The following is a 26,798-nucleotide window of genomic DNA, read 5'->3' as shown; positions in this document are numbered from 1 at the left end:
CCTGCTGCCCACCTCTTTTGTGTGGTTTGTAAATTGCTATAAAATTTTGTGCAATTTTACTGCTGTTGCTCTCCCTCTACTCGTTCCTCTAAGCCACATCTGGTATGTTACATGTCTCCATCTGAGAGATTCCTGCTGGCTTTCCAATAGCTCCAGCAAAGCAATATTGCCATAGGTTGTTTAAAGAAGTGGAGGCCCCTTTGCAGCACAAATCATCACAATGTGTCTTTATCTGCCACTGAGCCAATAAATTTAGAACTGATATTTTTGTCTACGACTGTTTCAAATCAGCAGATATACTTTTGTTAACAGGAATTGTGCAATTGTTTTTATTTGTTTGTTTGTTTCCTCTCCCCATTTTGATTTGCACGCAAGCACCTGTGAGTATGAGCATTTACTTTTTATCTATCTATATACAGATTTGTCTACATGCAAATGTATATGAAAAGGTATATGGGCACAAATGCTTTGTGATTGACCCTGGGTGAGAAAAATTAATATTGTTGACCCAGTTATCACAGAAAACCTATATTAATATATTTTGTTAATAGAATTCCCCAGGCATTTGTGCCTCACAGCTGAGCCACAAATTTAGATATGTCCACACTTCCTACCTCCCCAGTATTTCTATCTCATCACAAGCATCCAATTTCCCCTTCCTCCTATGGCAGCATCTCCAGCACTTGCAAGGCTTCTTGCCTGCAGCTGGCAAGGAGGCAGGGCACAGTGCACCTGGCCGGGGTGAGAAGCATGGCCTCCAGCCCATTCACAGTGGCTGAGCACTGCTGACTGCTACAGAGCTGCCCAATGAGGCTGATGGAAGAGAAAGAAAACAAACAAACCTTAGATAGATGAGGTGACAAATGCATCTGGCATTCATAGTTACTTATTAGACAAGTTTAAAAAAATCCCTTTGGCTTAATACATTTCAGAAAATTAATACTGAGTTTGAAGAAAAAGTCACTCTTCAAGAGCTGCCTTTTTGGTATTGTGTCCAAGCAAATAGCTGTACAGATTCCTCCTATTGGCCTTTTTGTCTCCATTCTTCCATTTCCTTCTCAGCAGCTGCTCTTCTGTGATGCTGGGAGACTCTGCTTCACACCACCTTGGCATTGTTGTGCATGGCTGAGTGCTATGGGGGGTAAAAATGCGAAGATTTTCTATCCTTCCTATAGGTTATTCCTGGAAGAGGTAGAACAACTTTTCACATGATAAGGACACCACAGTGCAGAGCATAAACACATGTCAAAGCCCCAGCTGATGAGGAACAAAAGTATGGATATAGCAGGAAATTAAAATGTTCTGTGATCGTTTCCTTTCGAACAAACAAATCTTTCCACAGCTTTTTTTTTTTTTTTTTTTTTTTTTTTTTTTTTTTTTTCCTAACGCAAAACACTTGCAGCATAACAAGTGTCAGGCTTTTTGCTAAAAGCTTGTCTACCAAAATTAGGAATGTGTGTATGAAAAAATGGTAGTCCTTAATAAGGCAAGCTGACAACATCGGCTTATCACATCTATGCAGAGTAATGATTGAGCAATAGAAGAGGAAAAGATGTCTCAGATAACTTGCCATTTCTTATTTTACTTAATAATCACTTCACACTGAAGTGTTTACAGTTTCTTATAAAAAATAATCTTTCTTCTTGAAAAATATCAGTTCTGTATCTTGAGTTATTTAGACATCACAGGTTTCATTTTCACATTACCTTTTAGTGTTAAAACCTGCCTAGAACATTACAGGAAAGGGTACAAAAAGTGTAAAATCTTTTCCATTGAGATTTGTGAGTGTCAATTTAAAATTCATACTGAATCTTGAATCAAAACTGGACAGAAAAGGAAACATCCTATTTATAAGAAGTCCATACGTGTACAGGGAGCATTAATTTCATTTGAAGCTGTAGCAATTAATACATATAGTTTTCCAAGCAATCCTTTGTTTTTGAAAATATAGTACTGCAAAAACTAGTGTCTTAACTCTGTTTTGGGAATTGGACAGGACCTAATCAGGGATATGAAGTAGTAGGTGATATGAAATAGCCTGTGATTTACCAGTAACATTGTTAAATCACAATATTTCATTCTGTATTAGGAGAAATGGTACAGAGAAGAAGGTATGTATATAAAACATGGAGCTAAACAGTGAGTCCATTTTGAGAAACAGCAGCCACCACACTGTGAATATGTTCTGGACAAGAATGAAGAGACAGAAACACCAGTCCTTTGCAGTATTACTACACCATGGTGCTTGCATGGAACATTTTTAAAGAATCCTTTGAAAACATTATTTCATTTTCTGGGGCATTATTAATCTCTAGTCCATAGAGGAAAACAAAGCAAGCAAACAAACAAACAAAAACACTGACACTAATATTCCATAAACAAGTACGTAAAACTGATTATTTTTTGTCTACATGCTTCATTAAGGAAAGGAAAACAACGCAAAACAAAACAAAACAAAAAAAAACACACAATCTTAAGCACAACATTTAGGTGCTAAGTCTGGAACTATGCTGTAGACATATATATGTGAAGAGGGGAAAGCATTCAAAGTACAGGCAGAATAGCAGCCATAGAGCTGATCTGCAAACCTCAGTGTTTTAAGTAACTCTGTGGGCTGAACACATTTTCCCTTTCTCCTCTGTAGGGGACTAAGCTTGAGGATAGCTGCTTGTGGAATTTCTTACCTTGACCATTTCTTTGGCTGTTGAGAGGGTCAAGCAGAATCATACCACAGGTGCCAGCTCCTGCTTTATGCAACTTAGATGTAATTTTCTCTCATCAGAAGGCTGTCAATCAGTGCCTGCTGGTGGAGAACAATTTTTCCTCTCTGCAGAGGAGAAAAATAGTTCTGGTAGAACTTTCTTTCCCAAGACACAGGTTTTCAGAAAAAATGCAACAAGGCATCAGGATTTTCTGCAAGGTTAAGCACGATTGCAACTGTTAATAACAAAAATCAGCTTCTCAGTTTTATTCACAAAAAGTTATCAAAAATGAAAAAAAAAAAAAAAAAAAAAGCTGAAAACATTTTACAAGGAATCACTGGAGAAAAGTGGAAATTATCCACCCATCTTCAAGTATAATATAGTAAATACTTCCTCTCTTTTGAAAATATTCCTACATATTTTTTTCAATTAATAATCCCCAATTATTTATTAAAGATGTGGGTCATTTTTTAAAATAACCATTAGTTTTCCTGCGCTGAAAACTGGAGATATGTTTGAAAGTCTGGACCTTCCAGTGGCCAAATATAAAGGTTTAGAAGACTGTTTCATCTGCCTCTCCTGTGTAGTATCCCATGGTTGAATGAATAATCAGATTTTTCAGATGATAATAAGAGAACCAAGAAGCATTTAAATAAGATGAATTTTGTGATTGTCTGTCATCAATTCACTTAAAGAGAGATGAACTAATTGTCACAGGAAGGCCTGAACATGAAACAACAGGAGCTGAATTTCTCATGTTATTGCATTAGTGACTTGTGCCTGTTTATTTTGAAAAGGACGGTTTTGTGGTAAAGACAGAGTGAGTGCTCAGGAGCCTTCTGCTCCATTTTTGTTCAGCCACAGCTTCCCTCTGCCTCATGTCTCAGAAGGAGAGGATAATATCTTCTCTCATCACAGAGAAGGCTGATACTAGGCATGAGAACAATAGTTTCTTGATTTTGCAGTGATGGAAGACACATTTCCTGTCTTTTTTCTGCACTTAAAGCTAAGAATTTCCCTTCTGTTTTGATGTGGCTTCTGCCGATTCACTGCCTCTGGATGTTCAATTTTTCTGAAAATTGTGCAAATCTTAAAAACTTGAACAAGTAACAATGTTCTGTTTTTCTCCCTGCCCCTGGTCTCCTTTGTAAAGGCATAGGCACTTCAGTCTTTAAATGGAGAGGTGCTGTGGTCTAGAACAGAGATCACCAATGCCTTTGTAATTGAATCACTCTTGAGAAAGCAAGAGATCTGCCATGTATCACTGTGTTCAGCTCTAGACATTTCCCCACTTCCTCAGCATCAAAGCTGAGCTACTGAGTATAGTTAAACCCACTGGATTAGATCCACCACCAGCTGGGTGGTCCATTACTTCTGACTGCAAAATCGCGGAGCAGATACTGCAGCTGAATCTTCAGTACTCAGGAAACGTTAATTTGCTTGGTCTCCATGCTTCAGCTCTACTGTACTTACATCTCACCAGCAAGAAATGTCTTAATAACTGATAGCCACTGTTCTTGAATATTGTTTTCCTGAATATTGTGATTGGTTTTGCCATAACTTGAATCATTGTTCATTTATCATAGGCAGATCCTTCCCTAAACGTCGTTTCTATTTTCAAGTGGGCAGCAGCAGAGACTCTAGGAAGAGAACTAGACTGAATGATTAGAAGACATTATCTGAGAAAATCACGCCTTGCATGAAACTGAAAATTCTGGCTTTCATTTTCTTCATATATATAAAAAGGCATTTACTGAAAATTTTCCAGTGCAGCAGCTGACAGTGCTTGTAGCTTCCCACCCTCTCTTCTTTTCATCAACATGATTTAAAGACAAGAAATCAGATCACAAAGACAGTGTCAGCACTATATCTTATAAAAGTTACTGAATGACTACGTAATCTCAATGACTAAAAACAATTTCCAAGTTATCTTATTACAGATGTTGCTAAGATTTAAAGAGTGATTTGCAATGCATGCCTCCAGCAGCTAGAGGTTGGTGTATTCAGCAGTGCTGAAAGGAGTCCAGAAATGCTCAGCTGTCTTCTGAAAAGGAATTCACTTCCTTCTAAAGGAAGTACATGTTCATGTCTAGCTCTACAAATATCAAGATGACTGAATAATTACCAACGATCATTGACAGGTTAAAAGGTTTTAAAATGTCAGATCAAAGATCCAACTCACTCATTTGCCTGATTCCAGTGGTGGCCAGCAGCAGATGGCTAGGAAAAGCACTAAAACAAGGCAAGCACAGAATGACACTTACCCTTTGCAAATATTTATATATATATAAATATATATATAAATATATATATATACATATAACTTGTCTACACAAGAGCTAGACAAGAGAGACATGAAGGAGGTCACCTGAACAGAATTACAACATGGCAGCTCACATTTTCAGCAAGCAGAAGAAATTTTACCTTTGATGAACTGCATAATCCCATTACAAACACATGCACACAGACAGAGCAAAGCAGAATATTGTGTTGCTTTTTTCCTGACATCCAGATTTTTAATGAAAAGTATGCTTTTCACTCTTTCCCAAAGTCTGTGAGAATAGACTGGCAATGAAATTAAACAGTAACAGACCTGAAAGTGGTAAAAGGAAACTTACGTGTATATCTTGTGTAATCAGCCTTGGGAACTCACAATAGATTTTACTAAGGTTAAGAAGTGGGATTAAAAAAAAAGAAAAAAATATGAATAACAAGAACATTTACAGTTATAATATTATAAAATAAACCATACAGGCATGAGGGCAGAAACCACTTATTAACTGCCTGCGGGTAGGAACAATGTTTTCACTCTAGGCATGTTGATGTCTAATTTTTAATGATAAGGATTTTACACCTTCCTCTGGCACATTTGTTACTGACTCCTTTCAAAAAGCATGACAAGGGGTTAGACAGACCTTTGGTTTAATCAGTCCCAGGTTTCTTTTGCTTCAAAGTCCCCCTTCCTGATCTACAAGGGTGGTCTTCTCCACATTGGGAACAAGGCTGTGCCAAGTTATTACATAGTTATTTATTTTTCAAATCGCTTTAGAGAGCAGATGTTCCCATGCAACCATTAGACCTCTGTCTATGGAAGTCTGCAGCACAAGCCGAACCCTGAATCTCATCCAGATACTACTCAAGTCTAGTTTCTGTAGGAAAACTCCCGTATCCCAAGATGAGGATTTGGCCCACTGTCTGCAACAGTCTGTTCGGCTTCTGCCTCCACTGCACAGCGAGCAAGCAGTAGACACAGATGTTAGCATTCATGATGCTAATATTTAGGCTGCCTGACATGAGAAATCACAGGTATAATCATTAGGTGGATTTTTCTCTTCCTTTCTGGAAGAAACCGTTGTGTTATTATTATTATTATTATTACAATGGAGTATTAATAGTTTAGCTTTACTTTTCAGAATTCAGAGGCTTATCCAAAGCTTATCTGAAAAACTCATGTTTTAAAAGTGGACGAGAAGTCTCGTCAGAAGTGTATCTGAGGGGAGTTTCAGGATTTCAGTATTTCCTGTTCTTTTGGCTGACCCAGAAACAATGAGATACATAAAACTTATCAAAAGGATCTTAAAGGGGAGGAAATTTGATCATTGACTTTTAGTAGATGGAAGCCTGATGCTCAGGGAAATGAATAAAAAAATCTGCCTAGTATCACACAGAAGTCAGTAACAGAACTGGAGTCCAGGTCTCTCAGTGTCTCTCATTGCAAGAAACCCAGCCTCCCTCCTGTGATTCCAGGCCTTCTTTCATACGAGTCACTCTGGGAACAAGAAGAGCAGAGGTTGCCAACATTTTTAAATATGTATGTTTCACAAATTAGCCAAATGTTTTTGAACATTCTCAAAACCTTTTAGTTAGATCCATGGAGAGAGGTCAGAGGACATACTGTTTTATGTGAACTCGCCCATTCACAGTAGTATCTGGTTTTTCGTCCTTCCTTCTCTGTTTTTTTTAAAGACCCTTTACTAGTGACAGGACCCGCGGGAACGGGGTTAAGCTGAGGCAGGGGAAATTTAGGCTGGACGTCAGGAGGGGGTTCTTCACAGAGAGGGTGGTTGCACACTGGAACAGGCTCCCCAGGGAAGTGGTCACTGCACCGAGCCTGTCTGAATTTAAGAAGAGATTGGACTGTGAACTTAGGCACATGGTCTGAACTTTTGGGTAGACCTGTGCGGTGTCAAGAGTTGGACTTGATGATCCTTAAGGGTCCCTTCCAACTCAGGATATTCTATGATTCTATGATTCTACTATGGCAGCACTGTTTGTTATGGTTTCACTTGTTTCTAACAGGGTTTTATTTCCCTGCATCCGTTTTGCAGGGTTTTGTTTGGTTGCCACAAAGGGCTTCTTTTTTTTTTTTTTTTTTTTCCCCTTTATTCTTTTCAAATAATTATGAAGTGCTCAAAACTGTCCTGATGACAGCCTTTTCTCACAGATCCACACCAGACATTTAAAAGTTACTCTTGGAAACATGGATAACAAGATCTTGATCACTCTATTACCTGAACAATGTCAATCATTTCCATCCCTACAGAATAAATAAGACCCATCTCTCAATAAGCCTGGATATTTGTATTGGTTTAAAGGATTCATCAAGAGTTGACGCTGAGGAGTATACAGCTTTCTGGTACAGTAGTCTGAGTACTCTGGCTCTGTCACACTGGAACCACCAAAGCCAAAGAAAGCAAGTAACTGGGGTGCTGGTCAAGCCAAGGAAAGTGAATAGTTGGGATATTTACAAGTGAGTATGACTTGAGTTCATACCTCAAAATCAGCATTTTGGCATGCTGGAAATTCTGACTTCAGTAATCCAATTCAAATTCCCCTGCCTGGGAACAGTTCATATTGGTGGCAAAGATCTCTCATGCTAATACTTTTTTCTTGTATCTTAATCCATTTGAATCAACACTAATCACTCATTCCTGAAACTCTCCAGCAGGAAGGCAATCCTTGCACACACAAACATATACCAACAACTGAATCGGGACTCACAGCAGAAGTGGTTGCAGAACACGATCATGTATGTGTTGAAAAACATTGGCCAAGATCCAATACAGAGTATGTTTATACATGTCCAGGAAAAAAGAGAGAAGCAGGACCAACATTTCTCAGTCAGAATACTATAAATAAAACTTGGGATAGTTTGCCCAGTAGTAAGGCTTTATGTGGAATGATGGCTTGTATAAGTCTCAATAAGGCTAGAAAACCTGTCATTTACAACCTTAGAAGAAAGGCTGTGATTTGTAGCCCGGCAACAAATTTGTTGGTTTGTTTGAAATGCAAGGCAAGAAGTTTTTTAATTGAGGGCTTTCGGGAATGGAATATTACCTTCAAGAAACATTTTAACTATAAAAAAGGTAAAGAGATTTTTTTTTTTATAAAACCTTTTTACAGTTTATTTCCTATCAATAATTTCTTAATATATATATATATAAATGAGGATCTGACTAAATGAATGAGGACGTTAAATGATAAAGTTCCGTCCATGTAAACAAATAAATAATTATTTACAATTTTTGGCAAAACAATGTGAAATTTCATTCATCTCACTCTCTCACACACACATTTGCAAGGAAAAAAAAATGAGAAAAAAAAAAAAAAAACATCATAAATAATTTACATAGAATAGGAAAATTATGATACAGTTCAAATATTAACATCTTCATCCCTACACTGATGTCTCTCTTCAACAAAACAAAAAACCCTACACAGCCATTACAATCATTACATTTAATGAAGTAACCCTCCCTTCTGCTTGGGACTTGGGGATACAATTTGAAACACCAAAAGAAAGAAACTGAAACACACTTAAAAACCTCATGAAGAGGATTTGGAAAAAAAAAAAAAAAAAAACAAAAAAAAAAACAACAAAAAAAAAACACAAATAAACAATAAAAAAAGAATTGATAATATGACCAATATAAAATGTGCAATAAAGCCAGCAAATGTGGATTTCTTTCTAATGAATATAGCAATGAAATCTATTTCAAGGGAGAAAAAGTTGATTCAACATTTATCTCACTGTGCCCTGTAAGAAGGCAGAAATACTGTATTATTCCATTAGTAAACCCATCTATGAGTAAAATTACACCAGCAAGTGTTCTTTTCGTGAACAAAGCTCATACAACTTAAAGAAAACAAAAACGAAATGTTAAACAAGTTTATACTATTGTATATCTGAATAACTGTTGTATCTGTTTAGAATAAACACTGGTATCCCTTCAGCATTATTTTAAGAAGTTCTATATACAGCAGACATAGGTAAAATACAAAATATTAAAGATAGGGTAACTGGATATATATTAAGGTTCCATTTATAAATTCCTTATTATTATTTATTTAACTTTAAAGCATACTTGAATATAACCCTTACTTAAGTGTACACAATGGTTTGACAATATCTACATATTGTGATATGCTTTAAAAATCACTTTAAAATATCATCCTTTGTAAATGTATTACTGAAGCATTATATGACATGCTTTAAAATAAATAATCAGAGAAGGTAGCTTGGTGTGATAATCATAATAAATATTAACAAAATATTTATAAGTGGAACCTTAAGCTCTTACATTACCAAATTAAGTAATAGTGGCGTTGCCACCTTTTCAAAAACCCAGATCAGGATTCAAGATGTCAAAGTGCTTTTTGCAGCAGAGGTGGGAAAGTGGTTCAGGTTCATTTTGCTCCACATGTTCATGGAATATTTTTTAATATGAGGGAATGCAAAACATTAATATGAGGAAATGGAAAAACTAGCAATCATTTTATAAAAGTCAGATAATGGTGATAGTTTTGGACTTTTAAATTAATCACTCTTCCCTTTCCCATGGGAGTTTCTAGTTCAATTCTGTTTGGCCTGAATTAACTCTCTGATGCTAGTCAATGCTTTAGGTTGCAAATTTGACATTTCTACCAACTTTATTTTTAATGGGTGTTATTAAGAGCATCCTCATCAGCAAAAGGACATCTTTTTGGATCAAAAAATCTTCATAACTGACCTTCATTTTATTCTCCAAAAGCTTTTCCATTGTTAGTATAAACACTGTTGGTGTGGCCCTCTGTTACTTTGCTATGGTTGGACCCAGAGGTTTTGTCACTGAAATCCAGCCCTGATCAGAGCAAGAAAGCATCAACCATACACCTAAAAAGTTATTTAAGCACTTTTTCCTCATTTAAAGATAATGACTAATAGTCATTATCTCCCCCCTTTTTCCATATATATATATAAATACATTAAGTAATTACATTTTTGTATGTAAACGTCATTCCTTAAGAAAAGGCAAATAAACAAACAAATGTGGTTTGCTAAGTTTTCACTCTACAAAAGTGTTCTAATGTATCAATCTGCTTTTGCTTCAGTGGTGGGTCAGACGCTTGTGTTTAGGTTTCGTTAGTGCTGGCTGTGAGAAGGCACTTTGGTGGAGGGATGGCTGAGCCACTCCTGGCAGCAGGGAGGTACCTGGTCAGTGGAGCCCATGGACAGAGAAGGAGGTACACAAAAACAGAAAATGGGAGTACCAGGATGTACTGAGGTGTCTAGGTTGCATAGCATTTACAGTACTTTGCTGGTAATGCAGCAACCATTGCTCAAGCATCTGAAAGAAATGGGGAAAAAATACGTTAATTGTTGTGGTTGATTTATTGGTTTAGAATTCAATCAAAATTGAATGATACACACACAAGGTTGCAGTGCTTCCCATTCTGCATTTTCCTACATGTGTAAACATTTACATAAAAATACATCTACCTATATGTGCACATGCATAAGCACTTATGCTTATACGAATATAAAAAAATCACATATAGGAAAACCTGGGAAAGCATTCTCTATATTTCAAAACATTTTGGAGGTAGTACAATACACAGTCATGCTCATTAAGAATGTCTACTCTCTCCTTCATGTCTCCTGGAAAAAGGGGTGATCCTGAAGTAGCTCTCTGCCCGCAGGACACACTGAAATAGCCTACAAAGGAAAGTGGATATGCAGAGAGAATTCTAAGTGCATATCTCACTCAGATTTCTATCTCGTTTTTTCCAGGTGGGTAATATTGAACATCTGGGTTTTATTATTCAAATTGAGATTACTATAGGGGCAAAGAGCATTCATGGTATTTCAACAAATCAAGGTTCACAACATGCTATGAGATTACAGATTGTTTTCAGTAACAAGAGGATACTCTGCATTTCCATATTTCGTGCTTGCTCCATAGGTTACTTCAAAGGCATCAGCATTTTCCAGACATTTTCTGTAACTAACCTCTGCATTCATATTTGAGATCAGAGAAATAAACCATCTCTTGAGAGAAGACAAAAAGACCCAATCGTCCACCAGCAAAGGTTGTATCATAGATTGGTCCAGAATCCACCATGACTTGCTTCCCTTCATAAACTAAAACTCTGTAAAGAACATAATATAAATTAGAAAAGGAGGATGATGGAGTGTCCAGTGCTAAGGGCTAGTAACAGCTTCCAAGAAGTGAATCAGAATTCATTTTAACAAGTCACCAGATAACACAGCTTCATTGTAAGGATCACTCCTCAACTCTCTCTCACACCCACATGGCTGGCAGCCATAATGCATTAATCAAAAGTAGTGGAGCTGTTCTATAAGTAATTTTATGCACACCATCTGCAAAAGATTTCCCAATACTTTATTTAGAACAGTCAAGTCTCCTGGAATGAACTATGTCATGTACTATCATTCATTGATAAGACTCTGTCCCTGTGAACTCAGAGGTTAACACAAGACGTAGCCACATAGCTTTGCAAAGTCTTCTGTATAGCCGTGTGAATGGCTGATTTACTTATCTCTAGGTGCAAGGGCCAAAATCAGAAACTGGAAAAACTTTCCCTTTAGATTCTAACAAAACATTAATTGGAAACATGCTAAATTTCAGTTTCAGACGGCTTAAGCTCCTAATGAAAGCTGGAAGGATTTGGACACAAACAGCTAGATTTATAAACTAGAAAAGAAAGAGTTGGTTCTTTTTTTTTTTTTTTTTTTTTTTTTCCCTTGAGTGTCTCATGCACCCACCCTGGAGCCAACAGACCTCTTCATTTTTCTTTTCTACCAGACAAGTTGCAGTTCCTTGCTCATAGATTCTCCACTTCTCATGGGAGACCTTACGACAGGAACTTTAAGAACCTAAGGTTCTTAGGCTCTCAGACTAAAAATAGCCAAATGTGAAGTGAGTCGACAGTCTTTTGATTACAGCAGAGACAAAATAACATAGTTCCGTAACTATACTATGAAAATAATTGCTTTTGTTTCTTTATTTCCTTTTAAAACACCCTAAAGAATGAAGGAATCTAATGTCCCAGACCATAGAATTTGTCACAGTAGACTAATCTAACATGTTACCATATGAAATATGTTTTGTCTGATACTAAGTACCTTCTGCAAAGAAAAAGTTACAGGCAACAGCAACATGAATGAAAAACTCAAGTTTCTTTTTGACCTGTATCAGCCAGTGCCTTGCAATGCAATCCTTTGATGCATAAAGACTTAAAACATACACGGAAACTTTTTTATTCCCCAAAAGACAGACCAAGTAGTTTAACCAAATTTGTCCCTTTGAACAGCCAAACTCCCCTGCTCTTACTAAACACTTACTAAACACAAACTAGCAAGACCTTAAGATGTCAGACTGCCCCATGAAAAACATGCTTACCATACTTACAGTAGTTAGTACAAGATAAAATTGACATAAACAGTTAATGCTTATTCTTTTGAATATCAGATAAACAGCTGGGCTTTAAGGAAAATAACATGCCATAGCTCCTCCCTATGTGCATTGCAGATGTGCTTATGGCTACTTCTGCAATATCTTGTATAAGCCACTATTGGAGACAGGATGCTGAAGCAGACAGGAGGCTGGCCTACTTCCCTGTGGCAATTTTGATGTTTCTAATTAATTTCATTCATTCATTCAAATTCCAGAGGCTATGGAAGAATCTCATGTTCTAATCTTGCTTTGAGTTTTGCTTAGGAATTTTTGGTCCCTTTACAGAAGAACTATTGAGAAAGATTTTTTTTTAATTTAAGAATATTTAACTGATGTAAATACTGAACCATCCCTACTAAATTAAATACATCTGAGTCATTCTAAATATAAAAAAATGATTCCCTAAATATTGAAACAAACTGTAATGTAAGTATGACCATTATGAAAACTAACAAAGAAACTGATGAAATAGCTGTTATATCAACAGTAACTGAAGTTATACTAATTCTAATATAGAGGCACGGAAATATTTCTTACTTTATTAGTCCCGTTTTAGGCCTATGAACCAAATGCCACCTGTATGCAGTATAATCTTTCCAGCCAATGTTCTTGGGATCATGCCACAAAGTACGCACCTATGGTAGGAATACAAATGCTGTATTAGAAACACTGCTTCAGAAGTGTACATCCACTACAGTAACTGTACATGCAGCCGCAGATCATTTGCTGCAGAGCAGGAAACCAAAACCAGTGTTTAACAAATGATGAAACCAAAACAAGTGTTTAACATATGATCAGCATACTATTTCTTCACTCTGTTCCTTTCTAGGGAGAGTAATGAAAATTCCTGTCTGTAACTATAGATCAGTTACGTATTTGTCACTGAAGGCCATTACAGCATTGAATCTGACTTCCCTTATGCAGTCCTGCCCCTATTTGCATGTAGACACCCACGCTGAAAGATCTGATGCTGCTTTTCCTATCTGTATGAGTGGCTTCATTGAGTGAAAGGGACTGCAGCTTGCACAGATGTTACTACCTCTGGCTTATTTGAAAACTCTTGCACTCAGTTGAGGCCTCACTCCTGCAAGAACTCCAAAGTGTGAAATTCCTATTTACGCACAAAGCCTCAATAACTTATTTTCCAAAAGGCACAAGATTCTTCTGTGGCTGGGCCCTACTTGGAACAGAAGTGATTTTTTCTCTTTGTTTTCATTTCTTTTCTCTTTGGCTGTCACTGGTTGCTGAGGTCTAAACCAAGCATAATTCAAACAAGCTGGAATGCTGAAGGAATAAGTGCCAGTACAGAGGTCACAAAGGATTTGTGCAGAACTGAGATCTCTTACTCTTTTTTGGACCACACCACACCTTCCCTTTTATACATGTAATTTTTTCCATTCATGATTTTTATATGTGTAATGTTTTCTTTGAAACACAAGGCAACACTAATAATATGTGAACTGAAGAAAAGCTTGTAGTCTTCTGCAACAATTAAGGTGTGAAAGAAAACTCATTTCCAGACACCTCACTTCTTGTTAAAAGATTAATCAGGCATCATCATGGCCCTGAAGTTTTAAATTTCTCACCTGTCCAGGAGTGTTTCCTGTATGCCAGAGAGCATTTCTCAAGTGTTCACCGGTACCAGTTGTTGAATTCACTACCTTGAGTGACACACCAGAATAGCCATAAGCCCTGGTGGGTTTGTCCTCCCAGTAGGTCTGCGTGACCTGCTTCCACATCAGAACATAAAACCGACTGCTGGACTGGTAGCCAAACACAAAGCCGGCATAGTCATCATCACGGTCTGTGTTAACATAAAATGTGCCACTGAAGTCAACGGAGCTGAACTCATCATAACCTGGGAGAGGACAAAAGACATAAACCACTGAATTACAGTGCTGGATCCAGCCACCAACACCCAAAAGTCCCAACTTTAATCCTAAGCTTTGCTTTTTCAATTTCTTCACCTATAAGAACAGAGGTAATTACACTTGCCTACCTAACCTATCCTATGGAGGTTTCTAGGGAGAAACATGTTATTTACAACTGGTAAAAGACAGCAGGCACTACACCTATGTAAGGTTCTTCTACAGAATATTTCACGTGTGTTACAGCCAGTGACAAACTGAATGGTCAACAAAGGCAAACAGCATTGAGCTATTTTTTGGGCATATAAAACCAATGTTTCAGTCCCAACCTTGGAGCACCAAAAAGACATGTTTATCTACTTTTTTTTTTTTTCCCCTCTATCACTAGATCACAGGTTGTTTATGTAAAGATGCAGGCTAACATTTGATATTTACCTACGGCTATTCCAGGATCAGAGTTGGCAGTCTGCACCAGTTCCTTGCCTTGGTGGCGAATAACCCAGTTGGGATCAATCTGAGCAGTTCCCTTAGGGTCCAGAGGGACCATCTGGAATTTTCTGAAATCAGTTTCACTGATGGCATTGTTTTCAGGGCATACATCATAAATATCCGGGACATTGTCATTGTCAAAGTCATCTTTGCAAATATCACCTCTGCCATCACCTGTAAGCAATAGGAATAAATGAATACAACTGTTAGCAAATTATCCATGCTACCTAATGGCTCTTGCACTAGTGGAAGAAATTTATGATGCATATGAGTACGTTATTTCTTGTTCCTCAAAGAATGCTCCAAATAAAGCTTCATTCTCTGAAAGTTCATTTGAAACAAACATTTGAAATGTTGTTAGTAATGACTGGAAGAAACCATCAACTTAGATCAGGGCCAAAATTAATGCTAATAAAACTAACCAGTCAGTGGTTTATGACAGTCATCAATCTGACCCTTAGTCTATATGCTTCTTTAGAAACAGTGCTGGGGGACTTGGAAGTTTCCTATGCCGATGTAATTCACTAATGTTTGTATTAAATTTTCAGTATGATTTGTCCCAGATGTGGATATAAGGCCACATTTTAATACGTGCAGTGTAAATGAATTCAAGCAGTGTTAAAATCTTTACTCTACTGCAAATGACCAAATCCCTATATACTATTGAAGATACTCAATGTTTGGTGGTTGTTTTGTTGGTGGTTGGTTTTTTTTAAGACCCTATCTGTGTCTCAAGATTCCTTCAGCAACAATCCATGCAGGATGCTTTGGATTGCAGAAATGTCACCACTATGTCAAAAGAAAGTGGGGACAATATTATTGTAAAATATGTATACATGCTTGGTTATTCTTTCACTTGTGGGTAAAACAATTTGTCTTAAGATAAAACACAGCACTTCAAAACACGTAAGAAAATGGAAGAAAGGCACTTTTCTTTTTTTTTTCTTTCTTTTTTTTTCTTTTACAACAGAAGCCACTGGATGCTATACTGGGTACTAATAATGTAAAACCAGACCCACCAGTTAATTTGTTTCTAACTTCACGTAACTAAGCATCTCCTTTTTAAAACGTGTTTGTGACTGTTCTAAGAACATGGGAATTAACAAAATGGGAAATAGCAATGATCCAACTAATTAATTACTGAGCTACTACTAGATGTTTCAGACAAATGCAAAGCTACGTTACCATGTCTAACTGGCACAGAATTTTTCAGGAATAAAGCTTTCATAAATGGAGCATAAAAAGCAGAATGAGTCTTAGGCAACAACCAAAAAGGACAGTTAGAGTAAGCTAATACACCTAATAACTCAAAGACTTTAAAACATTCAGCTATAGGTTGCCCAGAGAAGTTGTGGAGTCTCCTTCTGCGGAGATATTCAAAACCCGCCTGGAGATGATCCTGTGCAACGTGCTCTAGGTGAACCTGCCCAACCAGAGAGGTTGGACTAGAAGATCTCTAGAGGTCTCTTCCACTCTGAACCACTCTGACTGTGACTGATAAGTAGTCCTATTTTGCAATCTGGCAATTGGCCACGGAAAACTCCAAATCCTGATCAGCTCTGTGTGCTCCTGCAACTGTTTATCTTAGCACTTAGAAGAAGAAAGTGAATTTCCAATTTTATTCCCCTTGCCAACATTGAAGAGGCAATATTCAAGTCATAGGAGAACTTAAGTTATCCACTGAAAGTCTTGATGACGTTCACTTGGTACTGAGCTGTTGCTGACAATGTTGACTCTGTGTCAAGGAAAGTTAGAAAGCATTTGTTTACCCAGCCATGTCCAACAGCTCTCTCAAGGGCCTCATCATTAAATGCTATAGCTCACATCTTTAAGAGCGTGGGAGCATCTTTTGGCTTTATTTATCATTTTTCCATGATTTCTCTTGGGCCTGCTGCTGATGACAGTGATGAGCTGGCTAATTTTTTTTTAAATTTATTCTTTCTGTGAATGCTTTCTCCATACATAATGGTACTCTCACTCACAAAATCCAGGTTACAGATGACTATACCACACTTTGGGGACACCCTTATTTTGGAGTATTTCTGAAATTAAGAGGCTATTCTAGAGATTGACAAGTACAAAGATATTACCATTATATCATTGGACTGAAAGGTAAAGTACTACTACCAATCAGAAACTTCCTACAGCAGTTGTTTTACCAGGAAACAAGACAGGTCTCTGGATTTTGTCTTTCTAAAAGTACATAAAACCATATTATGTAGGTATTAAATTCTGCTTTCAATTTCACCAACATAACCATGGAATGACTCCAGCAAGTTGTATAACTCGGAACAGAAATTGCTCACGTATTTATTGCAAGGGCCATTATTGTAGACACATTGTGTTGGTTTTCAAAGGATCAAATGTTTCTAAATTACATTTATGACTGTGAAACTATCACTATTTCACTACTGAAATACAGCCAAACACAAAGAAGGATTGTTTGAGAGTGCCCAGCAGTATTTCAGGACAGGAACTGGAAAAAATAAGGATTACGTATCCATTTCTTAAAACGTGACAGGTGCATCATCAAAATATATTTAAAGTTACTAACCTATAAAACAAATTTGAGAAAAGATGCTCAAAAATACTTTTTAGAAAAATAATTTAAAATCAAAAATGATTTTAGACTTAAGAGCTACATAGTCTCACTTTCAAAAGGAATCAGAGCAGTAAGCTATATTTTCTCCATTTTAATTTTCAGAAGACATCTTGCCTGAAAACAAAAGCAAATCATTTTTTCATTTAAGACATGAAATTAAATCTGAAATATTTTCCCAGTTTTTTTTATATTTCAAAATTAAAACCAGAAATATATGTATTTTTAATTTCTGAAAGGTGTTTCTCTATAAATAATCATGTGTTTGTTTGAGCCCCTCTCAGAGGGGTTTCTTAATGCTCTAATTGTGGTCCAAATAGGCTAGCGCACTTCCATTGAAGTCCATGCTGCCTCAAATATAATACACAGCTCAGTTTGATTTTGAGAATATTTCTCTTCATCATATGCTCCTATTCCAAGATCAAAATTGGATACTAAGAACTAAGTTAAATTCATGTCACATTGCTCTTACCATCAGAATCCTCCTGGTCAGGGTTGTATCTGAGGCGACAATTATCCCTGTCATCTGGAATACCATCATTGTCATCATCAGGATCACAGGCATCCCCTTTACCATCTTTATCATGGTCAGCTTGGTTAGCATTGGGGATGTAAGGGCAGTTATCTTGGTTGTTCTGGTGGCCATCTTCATCTATGTCTTCATTGTTGTCACACTGGTCACCAACAAGGTCATTATCTGCATCAGTCTACAAAAAAAAAAAAAAAATAATTTACTGAGCACAAAAGTACTGATAGCCTGGTACTTAAATTTCTCAATATTTTTCCTCAGGAACTCCTCTGCAGGCAAGTGATATTGTGATGAAAAAACATCCTTAATGCAGGAACATGATTTCAAAATAGAATAGCTACTTATGCAGTTGTCAGTGCATCAGACCTGGTCAGAATTTGTTTGGCAACAAAATGTGTCAGGTTATCCAAGAGCACAGCTACAAACTCTTTTAAGTGATGTCATCCATTATGGTAGGAGCACACACATGAGATATTGGGTGCACATATGCAGTGCAGTTCCCTCAGTCTACCTGTATTATGCAATTGCAAGAGAAATAATAACAGCTTCCTCATATGTTTTCCTACTTTTCTCTTCCTTTGTCATTAATGAAACTGTGCCTAACATTTACCTGGTCTGGATTATGCATCAATGGACAATTATCACACTGATCACCAACTCCATCACCATCTGTATCGCTCTGGTCTGTGTTATAGACGTAAGGACAATTATCTCGTTCATTAAAAATGTCTAGAAGGAAAGAAGAAAAAAAGACTGAAGAAATCAAAATGATATGTCATTCAGCACAGACGATCATAGACTGTAAGAGTCACCAGTAAAGAAGCAGCACTCCTAAGGTGTTCATAGGCTGATTGATATATCATGAAGCAGTGGCTAGTATTAGAAAAAAAATAATAATGCAGTATCAATCCCACTTTTCTTGCTATGATAGACACTTCTATATGTACTTTCCTAAGAGATTTTCCTAAAGTAAGGGTTGATAAAGTCTTGTGTTTCTACTCTTTCTGCACAGATACTACATTTCTTTAAAAAAATAGATGAAGAGGTGGGGTATTTTTAAATAATTTGATTTGTACTTTCTTCACAAATGCTATGTGGAATGGCATAGAATGCACAGATATATCATGGTGGAATGTCTGAATTGTTTTGTATAGAAATAACTGCATTAATGTTCAGCTGCCTCAGCAGTAAATGATTTTACCAGAACATATGTCATTTATTGTACAGCATGCCAAATTTTAAACAGAAATTGCTCCCCCCCTCAGGAAAGTTCATTATGCAATGGACAGCCTCCTTCAAAAAATATAATATGTAGAAAAGAAACAATCAATACATGTTAGCATAGCTGTCTGGAAAGGACAAAAGGACCCTTTCCTACATCATACGGTCCCTGGATATTTGTGCAATTTTTAAGCCAATACATTTTATTTTTTTCCAAACATATATGCAGACTCCCATGAGTACTACTAAGAACCTGATGATTTGAAGGACAAAAGGACTCAAAACATTTAGAAGTTTAATTCAGATAAGCATCCTGAAGTTTCTACATTTACTGAAGGAAATCCAAAATCAGATTTCTTCAACTAATAATACTTCTGGATTCACATAAATTTGAAATAATACAGAAGTAAGATTTTTGAGAGACATGTAACTGATTTTTCCCTCCTCATTCAGATCAAATCTGGGTCATATAGACATGTACAAGTAGATAAAATAAGCACCTTTAATAAAATTGTAAGACAAAAAAAATGTGTATTTGGGTTATTATGGGCATTGCAGTGCTTTCATTAAAAAAAAAAAAAAAAAAAAAAAAGCACATTAATTTACTGCAGATATTGTCTTAATTACATGGATGTTCTGATGTTCTTTTCCCTCCTTAAACTTTAAAAAGGAGAAAAAAAGTCAACAAAATTGTTACATTAGACACTGATTACTTTGGAACACAGAGGAATGAAAGAATTTTTTCTAAGATTACACTAACAAAAGATCTGCTGTGATTTATTCTCCAACAGTATCCATTGTATTTACTTAGGGACATTATGGACAAGTTTACTACACAGGACAGATGGACCTCAGTCTTCTCTTTCTTCTGTTGCATTTTTGAGCAGATAAACTTGATTTTATTCCATGTATAAAAGCAGGTATTCCATCTTACTGGCCATAACTCATAGTGTAATTAAACCACAGCACCTAATACTCAAGACTGAAAACATACCGTCTCCATCAATATCCACAGCACACGAGTCACCCTCCCCATTATTATCTGTGTCAATCTGAGCAGGGTTGTGCACATAGGGGCAATTATCACAGCGGTCACCAACTTCATCCTTGTCATAATCAAACTGACGAGGGTTGAACAAAAGAGGGCAATTGTCCTAGTGAGAAGAAATAGAGATTTAAGAATATAAATCACAACTTGAGCTGAGGTCATGAGACCATACTATGAAGTGGTCACTCTTCCTATTCATCTTGGATGGAGGCCAAAATCAAGACATGAATACATTATTTTTCCAGTGGACAAACTGTGCCTAAACTAAAGATCTTGGTTGTAACAGCATTGCCTGGCTCACTGTGTATTTTACATTTTTGTACAAGGTATGTAAAGCATATAGTATATCTCACTATGAGAGCAATAGACATTTTAAATTGGATCTGTACTTGGAAATATCAACAGAAGTGCAACCCACTGGTACCTGTGTTTTGTCAAAACCAGAATATGTTGTAAAATCTGTCCAATCTCAGCACATATTATTTTTTTTGGAACAAGCTGGAATCAATACTCTGATTTCTTTGGAACAAACTAGTATCAGTATTCTCACTTTTAAATCAAATATTTTCATTTTTCATTTTAAACAAGGACTGACTTTTTATGGGTTGTGTTATATTGCACATGATAATAAAGCATAAAAGATTTTAAAAATCAAAATTAATATGAAATACTCTCATTGACCCAACATATTTTTGCCCAAAACTGTTCCCTTTACTGGAACTTTTAGAAATTCATCTAATTCAATCCCTAGTCTGAAAGACTGTCAAAATAAAATTTCTTACACTTTATGCATCCCCAAATTACACAGGGACTTTTGTACAGGCATGAGAAAATACTCTGTGTGGAAAGCAAAGAACCACCAAACCAAATCAAAGCAGTGGGAGTGAGGGGCAGATCAGCTTTGTGGAATCTGAAGGGCGTAATTTGAAAATATTTTTAAATTACTTTTCCTCTGCAAAAGCGAAAAAACATTCTTTACTAGGAAATCATTTTTAGCTTCACATTTTAGATTCCTCACATATACATTTTAAAGACATGATATAGGGGCAAGTTAAAATTTTATACTGTACATAAAACTGAACAACTAGCTACAATTTTTCCATATATATGTAGTAAGCCATATTATGTTATCAAGTGATTCTTTGACTTTTTAAATATGCCATAAAGAAGCTTCATGAATACATTTCTAACTCAGTTTTAACCAACTAAAGCTCTAGACAACCTAGGCTCCCTGTGAAGGGAACAAAGAGGAACAGTAATCTTAAACTCATGCATCCTAAATATGTTCAGAAAAGGCAGAATGAATTCCACTCTTGATATATTTCTGACCTTTTGCTGATTGCAAAGGAATAACGTATTTAGACTAACTGCCTATCCTAAGTTCTTCCAGTTTATGAATCTCATTCTTGCAGGCAAATCTAAAAGAGCAAAGTATGAAACAGGCTAGTAACTTTCCTCCTGTCATTTCCCCTTGATGCTGTCTACATTTATAGTTACTATCACAATTTGCTTCTACCATACCTCAGATATAATGTCTATCAGATTTTAAAATACAATGGAACAATCATTCTCCCATTGCAAAATACAAAACTCAATCGAACTGTTTCCATGCACGCAACAGAACCCGGAACTGCTATGGAGAACTTAGTTTAGCCCTGGACTCCCCAGGCTGTTTTGCCCTTCCCAGCGCTACTCTCATTTGATCCAACACAGCTTTACTCTGCAGCAGGCATCGTTCATGGAAAGCAATGCAGAGTAACTCAGCTGAAGTTTTGAACAATAAAGCTCTCATCTGTTGTAATGGTCTTCCTTAAAAAACAAATGTTTAGGTCAAATGTACTGGTAACAGAGAAATGCGTCTTACTTTGTCATCTTCAACACCGTCATTGTCATCATCCTCATCACAGGCATCTCCTTTGCCATCTTTATCAAAGTCCTCTTGGCCAGAGTTAGGCAAAAGGGGGCAGTTATCCTGGTGAAAAGCAAGAATTGAGGCGTTAGGTTTACATTACATGTCAGAATGACTTGCCTGGGTAGAAGAGCAGATATGTTACACTGGAGGCTATAAAACAAGAAAATCATCCACAAATACTTTTTAAAGAGTCTGTGTTTGTTTGTTGCCAAAGATAGTAGTTCATTTGCTGCTTTCATATTGTACAGTAAGTGAAATGCATCTGCAAATCATTCTATTTCTCAGCTTTTATTCTGGTAAAGGGATGTTTCCAGTAAATTTAAATGAAACTATATAGCAAAGAACAAACACACCACACGCACATACGCTTGCTTACATCAACTTCTTATAGACACCTCATGAAGTATGTTTGAAGATTACATATAAAATGTCCAAGTTTTGTTGCCAAAAACATATACAGCCAGGAGATATCTTCAGAAACAGTTGTTCATATGGAAAGTTACTGCAATGAGGTAGTAGTACACAGCAGTAAGGGGAACCCTGTATGCAAGGGTTTTGAAAAATGGGCCTTTATACTGTTCTGCTGCACCTTTGCTCTCTCACAGCTCTGAAAATGAAAGGTGAATCTTATCTCTTTATTATGTTAACAAAGCTTTGTAAAGAAGCTTAGATTAGACTGAAAAAGTAAAAAAAAGTTCAAAGCTTTAACATGTATTCCCTTTTAAAGAAAGTACTAAAATCAGTTTAAAAAAATGGATTGCAATTCTACCACTCGCTAAGAATAAATACACCTACAAAAGAACACTTGTTTATTCTCACTTTTCCTCCCATGCCATATCTACCTCAGACCAAAACTGAATCTGCCAATGGACTGCAGAATTTTTTTATGTTTTTTTAGCATCTACCCTAAAAAAATAATACTCCAGTAATATTCCCAGCCCTGTTTTTAACCTCAGCAGTTCTAATAGTATTGACATTTTAAGAAAGAGAGAACTAGAAAACTTGTGATAAGTATCAAAACCATAATGTAACTGCAAAATCTTTACAGCACATTTTTACAAAATACTTGTGAACAGCCTTTATTCTCCAATTCTGTATTGCCTACCAATGTTACAAAATAATTTTGTGGTTGTTTTTTTTGTTGTTGTTGTTGTTTTGTTTTTGTTTTTGTTTTTTGGTTTTTTTTACAATTAAAAAGAAATAGTCAAATCATTTTGTGTGTTTGCAACTGTATGTTTGTCTGTATTCTCTATAGATTTTAGTCCAATTTCATACAAACCCAGTAGCGAGGCAGCCGTTTCGTATAAGCTCCCTCAAGGGCAGCCAGTTCCCATAAGCTTTACAAAAAGTAAAGAATGAAGACAAGATAGATCTAACCAGTGTACTCAAAAAACTTTTTTATTAGGTATTAGAAAATAGACTTAGACATAGAGTCATAGAACAATTTAGGATGGAAAATAACTTTAAGATCATGAACTACAAACACTAACCTAGCATTGCCAAGTCTACCATTCAGCCACGTCCCTGAGCACCATCTACACGTCTTTTAAATATCTCCATGGATGATGACTCAACCACTTCCCTGAGCAGCCAGTTCCAACACCGAAATTCCAGAAATCTTTCCTGATATCCAACTTAACACACACCCCCGGGGTTTGGTTTGCTTCTGGTATTGTTAAGGTGTTTTTCTTTCTTTCCTCTTAAATGAAATACTTGTGTCTGTTAGACCAACACATATCTTATAGAAAGCATGAATCAATCCTTGGAAACAGTTTTTTTTTTGAATGGGTACAGCATGTTAGGATTTTAATGAAAACTAATCATTTGTCTTACATCTTGGGTCAACATGTTGCAGATCCTGATGATGGGAACTAAAAATGAATATATGAACTGCAACTGTTGAACTGCCTGGAACCACAATGAACACACATCAGACAGGGTGAAGAAATCGGTATCTGAGAGGCTCTGAAACTCTCTTGTGCTGATAAAGCCTAGATTCACAACTTCAACTGGATTACACCTGGGTAACTTCTGATTCTCACAAACTGCCTTATTTGAAGCTTTCCTAGCTTCTTGATCTGTATTCCTTTTTTTAACAACATAGAAAGAGGTCCCAGGGAACATACCATGGGAAGCAATCACTGGTAAACCAATATACAACCACTTTTAGGCTCCCTGATGCTTACTTCCCTCCTTTGTGTAGTGATCTTTCATTTTTCACTACGATGGCTCAGCCACAGCAGCAAGGGTGAACAGTCCCATGCCAGGTCTACAGCCAATGTGGCAGGCAGGTCATTCCATCTGGTAGAGGCGGTAAGAGCTGTGACTCCACATTCCGAAAGGTAAGAGAGGCTGCACTTCCCATCTTCTCCCACCAAGTGTTATAAGGACAACTCTGTCTGATTACTCATATTCATCTCTGTTTCCCATTGCTAAAAATTTTCCCAGGCTCTGAATCCAGTTTCACAGTGTAACTCTTTAAAAGGAAAGGATAGTCCACAAAAGATTCAGAACTATAGACCTTACTTGACCATTATGGTCTGGTTACAGGCCTTACAGGTGAGATTTCCAACTCAGCTGCACCCAGAGATGCTGTTTAGTTCTAACTAGCTGTGCGCTCTACACATGCTTTAGGTAGCTCCTATTCAGTACGCCACCTCTGCCTTCAACATATGTCGAGCAGAAAGAAATCCAAAGCAGAGGGCTCTGGATTTCATTTTGAGAATCCTTACTGAATCTAGTGTTAAGTGAATACACATTCAATGGAATCTCCCAGAAAATAAGAATGCTACAAACATTCAAAGCTTAAATGAAAGCAAACACCAGCTTGATGTTGAAAAAAATTACTTCCAACTGTTTGCGAAAAAAAAAAAAGGAGAGAAAATCTGGTTATGGTGTAACTTTTTATCAACAGTATTTTACCTACCTTCACACAGTGGTATGTAGCATTAGCAGCACAGACCAAGTTGTTATTTGGCCAGCCATCCAAATCAGAATCCTCACCACAAATGTGTCCATCACCAGCATAACCTGTCCTACATTCACATTTGTACATAGGATCACTGAAATGGCCTAGATAGATGCACTCCGCAGACTTATGGCAGCTGTGTGTCTTGTCCTTGCATGGATTCTCAGGTTCACAGACCTGTAACAAATAAAGTATACTCACTGAAGCATGGCAATCATCACAGCCAGATGTGTGTGCCTTAACTTGGTCAAAAGCAGGCCAGTTATTTAGATGCCTAAAGACAGGAACTTTGTTTTAATTGTGGTTAGTAAGCCACATTGCTCTGTCAGTTCACATCTCTAGAAAATGTGTACAATGAAAATAATTAAAACAAGCCACAAGAAAAATTGTGTATTAGAAAAAAGAAATTAAAAGAAATTAAAGTGGTTAATGTTTTCAGGACTCTATCCGATTTCTTACATATGTCATTAATGCCCAGAAATTTATTTCAATGGAAAGTAGACTGTACTCACCTGTATGCTTCAGTGTTCCCCCTGTCAGTATGCAAAGACTACCTTTATATTCTTAAAACAAAGACAGCCTAATGTATTTTCACATTCCCCTCAAGTAATCTTTTGTTACCTCTTTGTATCACTGTGCTTAATTTCTTTGACAGTATCTGAGAATCTTATGCTTTATGTTTAGACTTCACGTGTTGAACCAACCAGAGGTTGACTCAACAGCAACAGAGAAGGCATTCCAAGGCATCTGTTTTAATAATTTTGTCCTGTCTCTCAAACCATAGGCTTCAATATCACTTTCACTTCCTTATATCCTTTCCCACTGACAGTTGTCAGCCCAACAGAATTTAAGGAAAACTTTAGACATATGTCTGATGATATCCACATTCAGCAATATACTTATATGGATAACTGTACTAATCCTTCAGTTCCCAATCCTCTGAGTTGGTATATACACCCAAAAGAAGTAATTGCAAACTAAGAGAATGCCTACTTCTTGCATTTTACGTTCATTTGGTCCTAGGCAGATGCCTAGAGAAAATAAAAACCTTTAAAAGAAACCAATAAATTCATTTTTTTGTCATTCAAACCAAAAACCACCCTGGAGCAGCAGTTATCCATTTCAAGTTATCTTTGTTTTGCACCCAAGTTTATCACGTTTTCATCCACAGACACTTTCAGTGAGAATTACTCACTTTGAGACATCAAATTCTCTTCAACATCACTTACTTGTTTCTCTGTTTTGGCAACTTCCAGTCCTACCCCATAGGGCTGACTTCCTTTATAGCGTGGAGGACATGGTAAGCAGTGGAAACCTGGGTTTGTGTTCACACAGCGATGAACCTGATTCACCTTAAAGCAAACATCTGACACAGCTATACACTGTAGGAAAGGAAAGAAAGAAACCAATTAGATGGCCACATAATTCCCAAAAAATGAAAACTTCACAGTAATTTCCTGATGTTAATGAAAATGAAGTCAATACCTCATCAAGATCTTCACAGACTGTACCATTGCCAAGGAAACCTGCTGGACATGGCCCGCATGACCAAGACCCATCTGGGTAGCTGTTGCATTCTGCTCCAGGAAAGCAGGGATTTGATAAACACCCATCTGGAAAAGACACATAAAAGCATCTATTAAGTTATGAGCATGAATGGCACATAAGACCATTTAAAAAACAGCTATTCTCTGTTCATAAGCATAGGTCACATCTGATACAACC

At 36.8% G+C, this 26,798-nt stretch overlaps 1 protein-coding gene across 1 annotated transcript in view; it reads right to left on the bottom strand.

The window, feature by feature from the left end:
- Positions 1 to 8,426: 8,426 nt before the first annotated feature.
- Positions 8,427 to 26,798, bottom strand: part of THBS2 (thrombospondin 2) — a 32,577-nt gene continuing 14,205 nt past the window's right edge. Inside the window, exons 11-22 of the mRNA XM_084514712.1 lie at positions 26,559 to 26,686; positions 26,303 to 26,455; positions 25,032 to 25,250; positions 22,058 to 22,165; positions 20,140 to 20,299; positions 18,535 to 18,653; positions 17,868 to 18,102; positions 14,743 to 14,970; positions 14,026 to 14,297; positions 12,977 to 13,074; positions 10,972 to 11,111; positions 8,427 to 10,309 (exon numbers count right to left, since the gene is read on the bottom strand). Coding sequence (XP_084370838.1) covers positions 10,302 to 10,309; positions 10,972 to 11,111; positions 12,977 to 13,074; positions 14,026 to 14,297; positions 14,743 to 14,970; positions 17,868 to 18,102; positions 18,535 to 18,653; positions 20,140 to 20,299; positions 22,058 to 22,165; positions 25,032 to 25,250; positions 26,303 to 26,455; positions 26,559 to 26,686 — 1,868 coding nt within the window. The 3' untranslated portion in view covers positions 8,427 to 10,301. The remainder of the gene's footprint in view (positions 10,310 to 10,971; positions 11,112 to 12,976; positions 13,075 to 14,025; positions 14,298 to 14,742; positions 14,971 to 17,867; positions 18,103 to 18,534; positions 18,654 to 20,139; positions 20,300 to 22,057; positions 22,166 to 25,031; positions 25,251 to 26,302; positions 26,456 to 26,558; positions 26,687 to 26,798) is intronic.

The sequence above is a fragment of the Aythya ferina genome (assembly GCF_964211825.1).
Source record: "Aythya ferina genome assembly, chromosome: 3".
NCBI lineage: Eukaryota > Metazoa > Chordata > Aves > Anseriformes > Anatidae > Aythya > Aythya ferina.
The sequence above is the reverse complement of the archived record's forward strand: the minus strand, read 5'-3'. Positions and strand labels throughout refer to the sequence as shown.